The 13123-nt window shown below is 39.0% G+C and overlaps 1 protein-coding gene across 2 annotated transcripts in view; it reads left to right on the plus strand.

Moving 5' to 3' along the window:
* Positions 1-13123, plus strand: part of gpc5a (glypican 5a) — a 72824-nt gene that overhangs the window by 12325 nt on the left and 47376 nt on the right. For both annotated transcript variants that reach the window (XM_060860753.1, XM_060860754.1), the window contains exons 4-6: positions 392-1086; positions 1311-1435; positions 3332-3457. In XM_060860753.1, the coding sequence (XP_060716736.1) occupies positions 392-1086; positions 1311-1435; positions 3332-3457 (946 nt within the window). The remainder of the gene's footprint in view (positions 1-391; positions 1087-1310; positions 1436-3331; positions 3458-13123) is intronic.

Raw genomic sequence — 13123 nt, forward strand, 5'->3', positions numbered from 1 at the left:
ACCAGTGTGCTTACACACACCAAAACAAGTCAAGTATTTCTGCAGATGTGTAGAAAGAGGAGCTCATAAGTCTCAGGGTGGAAGGAGGAGAAACTTATAATTTTAAGGATGGCAGGAGGAGGAGCTCATGGGGCTCATTATGGTAGGAGGAGGAGCTTGTATTTCTCAGGATGGCAGGAGCTTGTAGGTCTCAGAATGGCAGGAGCTTGTAGATCTGCATATTGCAGGAAGAGGAGCTTGTAGGTGTGAACCACCAATTAAAAATGACTGATAATGTATAAAAAAACATATGATGCCGCTTGATGGCAGCTGATGCAAGTTAATGTTATTTCCCCTAATTGTTGTGTAACTCTCTTTCTCTGACATTCTATTCTGTCTGTCTCTCTTCCAGACACTGTGGACTCAGTGGTGCGCGAAGTACAGAACCACACATTTTACCTCTTGAACGAATTATATGGTGACCTTGCAAGGCGTGGTTCTTCTCCACTGGCTGAACTTTTTACCGATGTTGGTCTTTTTGTGCTGGGGGCGGAGCTTAACCTAGAAGAAGCAGCTCATAGTTTTTTTAACGCACTTTTCCCATTGGTGTATGAGCAACTAGTAGAGCCACGTATGGCACCTTTCGATCCCGTCTACCAAGAGTGTGTACAGTCAGTAGGGCGCCGTGCAGCAGCCTATGGTACTGCCCCGACTCGCCTTGCCTTGCTGGTGTCGCATGCCTCTCTTGCGGAACGCACGTTTCTGCAGGCAATGCACCTTGCTGTTGAGGTCATCAACACCACGGACCATGTCCAGGCAAGCCGCGATTGCCGCTACGCATTAATGCGCATGCGTTACTGCCCATTGTGCCAGGCCCTGGTAGACAGCAAGCCATGCATGGGCTACTGCCTGAATGTGCTGCGTGGTTGCTTGGCCGGTCTCGCCGAGGTTGATGCCCACTGGCAGGAATTTGTGCGCTCCTTGGAGGCGCTGGTTACACGCATGCAGGATGGGGATGAGCTTGAGCACGTACTTTCCTCAATTCCACCTCTCATCACAGATGCTGTAGCTTATGCCAGCAGGAATGCTGCCCGAGTCACCTCACAGGTCAGAAGAGCACAACAAGGAACAGACACATTTGATCACCTAATCACAAACTTGATGTGACCTCACCGCTTGACACACGGCACACTTCATTTAAACAATAAATGTTTATAAAATCTGGCTCTTTAACACATTAGTAAATATCGTCTGTCAATAAATAGTCTTTTTATAAGATCAAATTTTAAAATAGCTGATTAATTTAACTGACCCTTTCTGTTGTTTTGTAGGTTCATGAGTTGTGCGGAGAACCTGTGCGCTCCAGTCATGTCCAGCAGGGTGAAGCTATTGACACACTACACCTCCACACTTTCTCTGAGAGAAACGAAGAGGAGTCTCTGAGTCACAGGAGACGGTAAACCTCGCTCAGTTATTCTTATGATTGATTGATGTTCTAATGAACTCATTTATGCAGTTCTTTGTTTGTTTTTGTTTGTTTTTGTTATTGATATGTTTTTCTCATTTTTTATTTCAAGTATTTATTAAACATTTGCAAAAGATTATGTTGTCAAAGTGAACATTAGCTCCACCTGCTGGCTACTGAAGCTATCTCAATTAGTTCATTTTTAGTTACATTTGGAATATAAACATCTCCGGAATTCAGTTACTTTACAGCATTGTCATTTTGGTGTTAGACATTTGAAGAATCTCTTGTTTCTCCTCACAGCAACTTACAGTGTAAACCACCTGCTGTACTTATATACACATTTGTCCTCAAAAACCATTTCAGATCTCTCGCCATAGTAACTACCTGGACTAGATATTATCTTCATTATCCTTATTATCCTCAAAACCCCAAACCATCAGATGATGGAGCTTACGTCACAGGATTTCCATCATCTCTTTAAAGCAGTTTTATATGGGTTAGTCAACTTCTGTCGAGACTTGGAACGTCACTTTTGCAATTGTCTAAACATTTGTTTTCTTCTTTCTGATATTAACATATTCTACAGGGATGTAAATCACAATGGATATTCTAATCTGTTTTTTGTTTATTAAATAATCAGTTTATTACAGTTAAAAAAAGTAACGATTAAACGTTCTCAAAGAAAGATTCCAACATTTTTTCTTTCAGGTCGTCAAACTTTGGACATTTCTGAGCAGATTTCTGATGCAATTGTTTTCTTTGTGGTTTTTTTTTTGTCATCTGGTGGACAAACCCACGAACTGCAGCTTTAACACGTTACAGCTAATGTACGACCGGTTTACACTTTGTTGTGTATTCGTTTTATAGAAATGAAATTACTGAATTTATTTACATTCCCTTCAAATTAATTTGCTATAGAGTGAAGATCTTTGGGTTTGAGATCTAAATGATGAATAGATCTTTCCTGATAATTACATCATGTATTTATATTCTTGTTTGAACCCAGCAAATTTCCACGAGCATGATCAAAAATATTGGAACAGATGTTTCTTGTCAAATGGTGAGCACTGTTAGATTAATTGTGTAAACAATAACTGAATATCTATGTCTGAGCCCTATGAACCACTACCAAAGAGACGGAAAGGCGAAAGTGTGGAGAAAGAAAAAAAATCTTGTCTTTATATAAAACATACATGCTTATCTGTGAAACGTGGTGGAAGAGTCAGGGCCTTGGCTTGCATGTCTGTATCTGGAACAGGCTCACTAATGTTTATTAACTCATGATAGCAGCAGAATTAATTCACAAGTATACAGAAACATTCTGTCTACATATTGATAGAGAAATACATCTAATCTAATTTGGATCAACTTCATCCTGCAGCAAGATTATGACCCAAAACACACCTAAGACCCAAATCAATACTTCATCAGAGGGGAAAAAGTGGAAGGAATTGGACTGGGCAAATTTATCCTCAAACACTAACGCAGTCAAGCAGCAGTTCAGCTTTTGATAAACACTCTCTAGATGTGATTATTACAAGAACGTGATGCAACCAAATGTAAAGTGCTATTTGTTAACTGTCCCAATACTTTTGTTGTCTTCATTTGTGTGGTCTTTCACCAAACATGTTATTGTTTAACAGATATTAATGTAAATATCAAAAAATGTAGATCATTCTGTCAACGTATTTTTCATACAGAATACACACACACACACACGCACACAGAGTATTTACTTTGACTTTGTAATAATAGTAATGGATGGGAAATGTGCATCAAATATTTTGCAGTTCCTCAGTGTGTCCACCAGATGGTGGCAGATTAACAAGTTTAATTCTTCTTTCTACTTTGTTAAAAAGTGTGTGTGTGTGTGTGTGTGTGCAGGGAATTCATTAGTTCTTTCCGGCATTATCGGGCATTTTACGGAGGTTTGGCTGATCAGATGTGTGTTAGAGAGCTAGCGTCAACTGAAGGACCCACCTGCTGGAATGGAATCAGCATGGTCAAGAGGTGACACACACACACTATACACTGTGTTCTGGTTGGCTAAAAGTGATTATAGAGTGTATCTGAATTCATTTCTTTTAAACGTACACCATTTCCATTGTAATCGCCACATCAAGTGTGACGTAAACAAATACGAAGAAATGTTGGTGCATCCAAATCCATGGCCCCTGCTCTATGCATGTGTTTCAGTGTTGTGCACATGTATCTAATGTCATATGATTATACAAATCTTCAGCATTGTTTGCTTTTTCTTTGACTTCATTCGTGTCCATGTATGTATAACTCTGCCTACCAGGGTCTAACCACAACCAGTGGTTATTTAGCAAGTTATCTAAATTTTCCAAGTCTCTTTACTCCATTATCCCACACCCATCCGCTGAGACGGTCTGACCAGCCCTGTTGAAGGTACTGCACAGAATTATGAGATACACAGGAGAATAAAGCATTTTAATTTGTGAAGTTTGTGCAGATTTCAGTCGGTTCTCTCTCCCCCTCTCTCTCACTGACTCTCACACACGAAAAGCCTGAAACAGAAAAATGACTTTTTCAACAGCATTATTCCCTTGTTCCCTCATGTCCTCATTTCATCATCCCATTATTCTCTTTCCTTCTTCCTTTTTCTCTTTTCCCCCCTCATTTTCTATGCACCCTTCTCCTCTTTCCCCTCTCATGCTTCTCCCCTTACTCCATCACCTTGTCGTAACTTTTCCCCTTGCCTCCACTACCACCTCTTTTTTTCTCTTCACTTTCTTGTTCAGTTTCTCAGTTTTTGTATCTTCTAACCTCTTCCTCCATCAATAAATTACTTCGCTAGTTACTCATCTCCTTATCCTGATGCTTTCTTGCCCTTCTGATGCTTCTTCCAGCTCAAATATCCACAGCAGCTGTAATAGTGTGTTATAATTTTACTCATTTTGGAATTTTAATAGCCACTTCACTCTCCCTTGTTGCTCGTAAAAGCTGCTAAATACATTTAGTTTGTCTGCTGCGCTTTTTCAGCCTCTAGCGCTTCATAATTGACCATTCCTTTCTCTAAAATCTAGCAGTGGCTGAGGAATGTCCTTGCACATTCAGAGCTGTGTGCAATTTTAATCAAATTCATCAAATCTGAAATGCTTCTGAAAACTGCTTCTTTTGTCAACATCAATATGATTTGAAATTAGTCAGAAATCAGCTCAGGTTACCTCAGTTTAGCACACTAACTGTTCTTAGCAGTGAAGATTATGAGCAATAATGTGACCCCTGTAAATATGATTTGAAATTTCTCTCAGAAATCCGGTCAGGTTACTTCAGTTAGCACGCTAATTGTTTTTAGCAATGATTATCATTAGGATTACTTTAAGATTTTTCAAGAAGTCCTTTCCTTTTTGGTTACCTCATATTAACCAGTTAGTTAGTGTTAGCAGTAAATTATAAACATTTATATACGGTATTTTGACTACAACAATCCCTGAAATCCATTCAGTGTGGTTCATGTTAGTTTGTCAATAAAAAAAAAACCATATACGCCAGTTAGCATGAGCAGTAAATACTATAAAGAATGCTAAACATTTATTAATAAGTTTAACAGTTCTGTCAATTAGTTCATGTTAGCTAGTTAGATAGCATTATCCAAAAAAACTATGATTATATGATTCAATTTACAGGGAGTTCTTATCAGTTCTGTCAGGATAGCTTATGTTAGCCAGGAGCTAGTTTTCTAACATTATTAATGTAGAAATGTTGTTTAAAGAAAATCTATAAACAAAAAATTTGCCCATTAAGATACCATTAGCACTAAAGATTATGCCCTGAAGGTTAGTCACATTAGTTCATATGATGTGCAATCAATAGTTTTTAAAGTGGGATTTATTTTGGGTAAGTTAGGAACAGTTGAACGATTAGCCTAGCAAATATCCATCCATTAAGTTAACCGAGGAACCACAAACACTAAAGGTTATTAAGTTTGGAGCAGTCTGACAAAGATACAAACTAGCCTAAAGGTGAAAAGTACAGAGATGCAGACTGAGTAGAAGGGGCAAAGATGTAAATCTATACGATACACAACTAGCACCGTGCTGAAATGTACAAAGATATAAAAGTAGCTTAAAACTGCTAGGATGAGTAAATACACAAGACTAGCACAGATCTGTAAAGGTAATTCTTTGTATTAGTCTTAAGAGATTGTTGTATTTAAATATCATGCATACATGTTGACTCAGTGATACATCCACTGTCTTATATGTGGACTCGCACCCATACCACACACACATACACACCCTGTGAAGCTCAGAGGGAAGATTAATGTGTTTAAAAAGATTCCCGGCTGTTTAACCTCGATGTAAACATTGATCCGGAGTCGTGTTTTGCTCTTTTTATTAATAATAAATCAGGATTATGTTTGCTGAGGGAGAAGTCTGGAATGTCTCGCCGCTCCTGATCTGCAGAGCTTTAACACATTTTCTTTGCTCAGCCTGACGGGGGCACTGTGGTCATTCACACACTGCATCATAAAGCTTTTCACCTTAGCTCCCAAATCATTTCAGCTTTATCCACATTATCATCAGCACGAGGAGACAGAGACATAACCAGCTCCTTGTACGCATCGCTGCAGATGTCACATGGCTGAAATAATGATCATAATTATCTGCTGATATATTTATAGAACTACTTTCATATTTTTAAAAGAAATAAGGATCAATATGTTGTATGTTTGTAGCAGCTTTAGTAGGAAAGGAGGATCAATCAGTGAATCAGTCTGTCGATATTCATTATGTCTGGGTATTCATATACACAGTTTTGTAGATGTTATTTTCACATATCAGATCGAGGTGGACAGCCATGCAAATAACATTTACACATGTACGACCACCTTTGTATCTATCCATCTGACTATCCAGCTAACGGTCTGTCTGTCTATCAGTAACTTTCTCTGTTTGCCTATATCTGTAATGTGCAAAATAACTTTCAAATATCAATCTATCAAACTGTCTGTCTGTCCATCTGTCTCTCTGTAATGTGCAAAATAACATTAACACAACTATCTGTCTGTCTGCTCAGCTAGCTGTCCTATTATTCATTAGGCTATCAGTCTGTCTGCATGTCTGTATCTTTTTGAGTCTGTCTGTCTGTCTGTATTTGTAATATGCAAAATAACATGCAAACCTAATAATATGCATAATAATAATATGCAAACCTATTTCTTTATCTAGCTGTCTGTCTGTCTTCCGTCTGTCTGCCTATATCTGTAATGTGCAAAACTAAAATCTGTCTGTCTAGCTATTAATATATTTGTATAAATGTCTGTTAGTCTGTCTGTCTGTCTCTCTCTCTCTCTCTCTCTCTCTCTCTCTCTCTCTCTCTCTCTCTCTCTCTCTCTCTGTATATATATCTGTAATGTACAAATTAATGTTAATTTTTCTCTCTAACTTTTATTCTGTGTGTCCATATCATCTATAATATACAAAATAACATTAACAAATGAACATGTCTGTTTATCTGTCTGTCAGTCTGTGTCTATTTAAATGATTGAATAAAGAGAGAGAGAGAGAGAATATCTGACACAACTGTAGATTATTCAATTCAATTTCTTTTCAAACCTTTATTTAAATTATGAGACTGAATCAGATTTATTACACACCGTTGTGGAGGAGAAATGAGGAAAAATCATCAAATACACTTAGAGGAACCGAAGTTATACAACAGTCCATTCAAGGAAGTCAGTGTGTTATTTCACAGAACACACACACTTTTACTGTGCAGCATTATACCTTCCTATGCTCTGTGTGTGTGTCGGTATGTCTGTGTGTTTCTGTGAACTTCTGTCTGTCCATCTGTGTGTGTTGTCCCGTCAGACTCGGATTAAATCCAGACACTTTGACCTGAAGACATGAGGACTTAACTCAAGACACACACACACACACACAAAAAGAGTAATGAGGTTTCAGTGCAGTAGGATGTGCTGGAGCTGGAATATTAACACATTAACTCATAACTTGTTAATAGTAAAATATCACAGCTGCCTGATTGTAAGGAATTAGATATAAAGAGCAAGAGGACAAAAGAGCCGAGAGACAGATGAATGAAGTAAATTATGAAGGAAGAAGAAAAGCACTGGGTTAAAGTTCCTGGAATAAATGGTGGAAAGGTGATGAGGGGACATAGAGACTACAAGGTGAAGATGATAGCGCTAGCAAGTGGTTATAGGGATCAGGGAGCGAAGATAGATAGGGAAAAAGAGACAAAGGAGTGAGGAAAGTGATGAGAGTCTGGGACGAGAGAGAAAAGGAAATAAAATTGTCTAAACGGTAAAGTGATTATGGAGCAAGGTGATAAGGGATGGAGCTGGAAGACAAGGGGACAAGGGAAGGTGGAGGAAATAAAACAGAGCAAGGAGATTTCAAGGAAGCACAGGACATAAAAGAGCAGATATTTAAGGGGATAAGGGACAAGGGAAAGGGATCAAGGATAAGCGAGGATAAAGGTGCAAGAGAACAAGGGCAAAGTAATTGACAAGTGCACAAGGGGACAGGACATAATTAATGCTTGCTGAGTTACTCTATATACAGCATATAGCGAGTGAGAGTTTCTGTTCTGTTGAATCTCAATCTGCATAAATGGTGCACAAAAATAGGCTGCTAGATCGGTCTCTGGTGACACTGTGGGAAGTGCTCAATTGTCTCTGTGTTCCAAATCACAATTACAGTATTACAGAATTAACTTGTGACTGTGTACAGTTTTCTATACCTACTAAACTATTTGATTTGGGACACAGCCTGTGACTCAGGTGTTAATGGGTAGAACACTCATTTCAAGGGGAAAGTATTTGAATGGAACCTCACCTTGTAGGTAGAATTGAGTTCTCAGTGTGTGTGAGTTTATTTTAGATTCTGTTGTGTGTGAATTTAGGGTTTTGATGTAGGTTTTCTAGTCTTTTCCCTCGTTTATTAGGGTTAATGCGTTGCTGCACCCTGCTCATCCTCCAGAGTGCAAAGAAGAACGAGCACTGTGCCTCTGGATTAGGACACAGCTGGTGTGTGTGTGTGTGTGTGTGTGTGAGTGTCGGTATGTCTGTGTGTTTCTGTGTGTGCGCGTGTGTTTGTTTGTGTGTGTGTGTGCGAGAGTGTGTGGTTTTGTGCATTTTCCCTATGAATCAATGAGACTGCAGCTGTCTGTTTGTTTCTAATGTCCTGGATATGACCTTTTGGACCTGTCTTCCTCTCTTCTCTCTCTCCCTAAATATCTGTGCCTTTATTTTTATTGTTTATTTTCCATACTACAAATGGATGGACAGACAGACATGCCGTCAAATACGCAAAAGAAGTCAAAAGCTTGACATCAAGACTGATTAGTTGACAGACCTTCAGACCAATACAGTCAGACAGACAGTTACATAAGCAGACAGACAGGTGCAGGCAGAAAGAGAGAGATAGACGGTGAGAGATAAACAAACAGAGATCAGATACAGTTAGTTCAGACAGCTCAGACAAACAGATAGGAAGACACAGACATATAGACAGACAGATGGTTTGAGTGAAAGGTAACAGCTGAAGCTTTCCTGAAATTTTTATCATCATTATTATTATTATTATTATTATTATTATTATTAATTAATTTATCTATTTGAATATATAATGAACTAGGTTCATTTTTAGCAGTTTCAGCATTTTGCTAGCTAATATTTCAGTCTGAAAAACATTATTTAGTTTTATTTTACACAGGGAACATGGAAGCTATGGAAGCTTTTGTAAAGGTGGGGCTTGTAATGACTGAAGATAAATTTATTCGCTTTTCCAGTGAACGCAGAAGACCTTACGACTTTACAATCGGAATCCTTGAACTCTCTCTAACAATTTCTTACTGAAGAATCGTTCAGTGTTTTAGGAAAAAACTACTTCATATTCTGTCACTTTCTCTCTCTCTGTGGGACTGAGAGATCATAGCATCATGGATGATGCCTTAGGAAAGAAGCCCTCTGCTGTGCCTCTTGTCCTAAATTCATCAATGTGTCATGCTGAACCCTGTTCTTCATCTGCTGCAGTGGCTTATGCTGGAGCAAACCTGAACGGGCAGGAAGGAAGAGAGACAAATGAGCAGGTTGAGTTGTTTGAGTGAGCAATGAGGATTTTTGCTAAAGCAAAGTACATTGTGGTACTAGGAGTTCATGAAAACCCCACGTTGTTTAATTATAAACAACTAAGACCTCAGAACAGCAGCCTCCTCATGGAGCATTGCCATTGGCTGTGTTTCGAATCACTTCTTCATACTCTGAGCCAAAGTTCCTCAGGTGGAAGTTCATCCTTGGGACTCGGGAGGATGGTACACCAAGCACCAACTTGTTGGCACAAAAGCTGTTGGCACAGATTAACCACCTCTGGGACTTTTATTATGCTAAAATGATACTGCTGGCTGCTCAAGACAGGGATATCCTGACTCCAATGTCATGGATTGAACCAGGAAAGCCAAGAAAAGTATCTTACACAATAGACGGTTCTGTAGTGCATGCTGTTCTCCAGTGGCTTGAGATCCAGAGATTAGTTTTGCAGTTGGGTTTTGTGCTTCTCCTCATTCATTGTTGACAAATAATCCAGCTCAGGAGAGATACCAGTTCCACAGAAATGCTGGAGAAAGTTCCATAAAGTGGGCTTTAGGATGCCAATTAGAAACCACCTGATATGCTGTCTATGGGGGGAAAAAAAACAAATTACTTAGCCAGACTTACAGCATCCTCATCCAAAAAAAAAAAGGCAATGACTCTTGCTTGAGATAAAAATGTCAATTGTCACTATTAAAAAAAAAACTAATAATAAACACTTGCTTCTTATTAAAAATAATAATAATTAAGTGTAACAGGAAAACTCTTTATTTTGTAAACGAAAATACTTCATCAAACGTAATTGTAATTCTGACTGACATCTTCATAGGCTCCTAAAAAATATACAAAACATATGCTTCTTTCTTGGAGTGATCTGCTTTCTACTCTTTCTGCTTAGTTAATTCCCAAAGGATGGTTCTATTAGTTCTTTGTCTGTACTGAGGTAAATTAGTGAGCATTGGTACAGAAACAATCAAGTGCTCAGCAAGCTTAATGCTAAACTCTAAATGTAGTGAGGAAATGCTGTCTCAAATGTGCTGCCTGCTGAAGCAAATTTTTCGCTAAAATAATGCTGAGTGATGCAGCTCCCCTCCGAATGAGGTGGAGTTATAAGGTGAGGCGGATGGCTAAAGGTTGACATCGAGTGTTCAAACATAAGATTGAAGCTAACATAAGATTGAAGCTAACACATGATTGAGAGCGTAGGTTTTAAGAGCATAAGATACAGTAGCTAGCTAACAGATGAGGTAAAGCGCTAACAGATGGAGAGCACTTAAATATGAGGCGAGTGCCGACAGACGTTAGCTGTCTTTCACTTGTCAAAATGCAAACGTTATAATCAGAATGCTTCTCCTTACACACTGATACACTGTAATTTAGCATTTAATGTGTTGTGTGTGTGAGTCATTTGGCTGTGCAATTTCCTGAGTAAATGAGTAAATGCCCACTGTATGGCGGGTTAATTTTGCCTTGCGTTTTCTCTGACGAGCTAACAGCTGTGTGTCTGTGATCTCCACCTTCACTATGCTCTAACGCTAGCTCATTAAACTTAGACATGGTGACACCCACAGTCCTCTTTGTTTATTCTTTTATTTAAGAACAGCAGGTGGGTCTCTCACACACTGCCCTTCGTGTGGCGGCGGAGATGAACGAGCTGCTAACTCAAAGTTCACACACACTCACAATTGGAAAAAAAAAGCAGGAAAATATAACTGAACAGAAAATGAAGCATAATAATTGTAGGAAATAATAGTATTTCTAAAAAACTTAACAATTGACAGTTTAAAACAGATGCAGTCAAAAAAGCTGTTCCTGTTAGAAACCCACTTAAGCACAGGTTCTGAAGATTGTTGGGGCACAATACTCTTTTGGGGCTCTTTTGGGGCTCATTTGTGGCCCTTGTGGGGACAGATGCCAAAATGATTTCCAGTACCAGGGTATCTTATCCAGGGTATTTAAGGATAAGACCTTTTCCTCTACCAGGAGTTTAAGACATAACTGTAGATCCAGACCCGAAGCACGCAGTATTGCAGCAATCATTTCATTCTCTTATTGGTGTAACAAAATAATACTAGAGGGGGAGCCAATCATTTTAAGAATAGTGCACTACCATATACATGTATAATATCTTGCAGACGCCCTTATCCAGAGTGACTTACATTTATCTCATTTTTATAAAACTGAGCAATTAAAGGGTTAAGGGCCTTGCTCAAGGGCCCAGCAGTGGTAGCTTAGTGGTCCTGAGATTCAGATTCATGACCTTCCAATCAGTGATCCAACGCCTTAACCACAAAGCTAGCACATCCTTAGAAAATAAAAAACAAAACTACATAATCAACATGTGTAAAGAGCAATTTATATCAGTAATTCTGATTAATTTAATACAATTCTTTGTATAGTGATTTTAACAATTCACATTGTCTCAAAGCAGCTTTAAAGAAGTATGGAAACAGAATAAAAAGTTTAAAATGAAGTGACTATTTATCTCTAACAACTATCCCTAATGTGCAAGGCTGAGGCAATGGTAGTGAGGAAAAACTCCTTGAGATGATATGTGGAAGAAACTTTGATAGAAACCAGTCTCAGAATGGAACCCATCTTCATTTGGGTGACACTGGACAGTAAATAATGTCCTTTCTTCAACAGTTCATAGTCAAGTGGTATTAAGAAACCAAGTGCTCTTGAGGAACTAATGGGTCTGCACAATTCCGAGTTCCCCACAGACACAGCACTAATTCTTTCTTGCCAAAGTCTTCAAATGATTGCTGGTGAAGACGTGACCACAGCATTCCAATGGTTCATGGGCTGTCCATGCAGATCAAAGTGCACACAAGATGACGAGACTCCAACCAGGAGTAGGGGGTCAGGATTGAAATAGCAGGTGCCAATAGAAGGGTAGCAATTATTCTGGAGCTGATATACAGTTAGACGCATGACTCTAGTGACTTATAAGGAAGAATAAATAGATGGATTATTGATGCGGTATAAAAAAACGCAGTCCTCCTAACCCGCAGTTCAAAAAGTGCCGTTTCCAGTAAATCTAATATATTATAAAAGGTGTGTGTTGAGTATCTTACTCCTCCCTATGCACCACATTCTAAAGTGTTCTGCTCGTCTGTTCCATCCCCGAGAGGACATTTAATTAGAGCCGTCCTGGTTCGAGTCCAGCATGAGGAACTGCCGCTCAGCTTCATTAGCTCTGGGATCGGCTAGCCAGCGGAAAATTACAGCCGGTTTTAATGTATGCGCTCTGACTGCTAATGGTCTCACTTCACCTAGGTGTAGTGTGCACATGAAAACCTCAAGGAACACACAGAATATTCTAAGACAACAGACATTATAAAAAATTATAAATTGCGCTACATATGAAGACAATCTGGCAAGGCTGTGTCTCAAACTGCATGCCACTACCTTAAATAGTGTTTTGACATACTAACCCGAGCTAGCCAGCGGAAAATTACATCTGGTTTTAATGGACGTGTTCTGAATGCTAATCGTCTCACTTCACCTGGGCTAAGCAAGTTCATAAAGCGCACTGGGGCACGAAAAAGAGTTATAAGTCCCCCTCATCAGCAAATTACACCTTCTGGTATCAG

This window comes from Tachysurus vachellii, chromosome 24 (assembly GCF_030014155.1).
Source record: "Tachysurus vachellii isolate PV-2020 chromosome 24, HZAU_Pvac_v1, whole genome shotgun sequence".
In the NCBI taxonomy this organism is placed as follows: domain Eukaryota; kingdom Metazoa; phylum Chordata; class Actinopteri; order Siluriformes; family Bagridae; genus Tachysurus; species Tachysurus vachellii.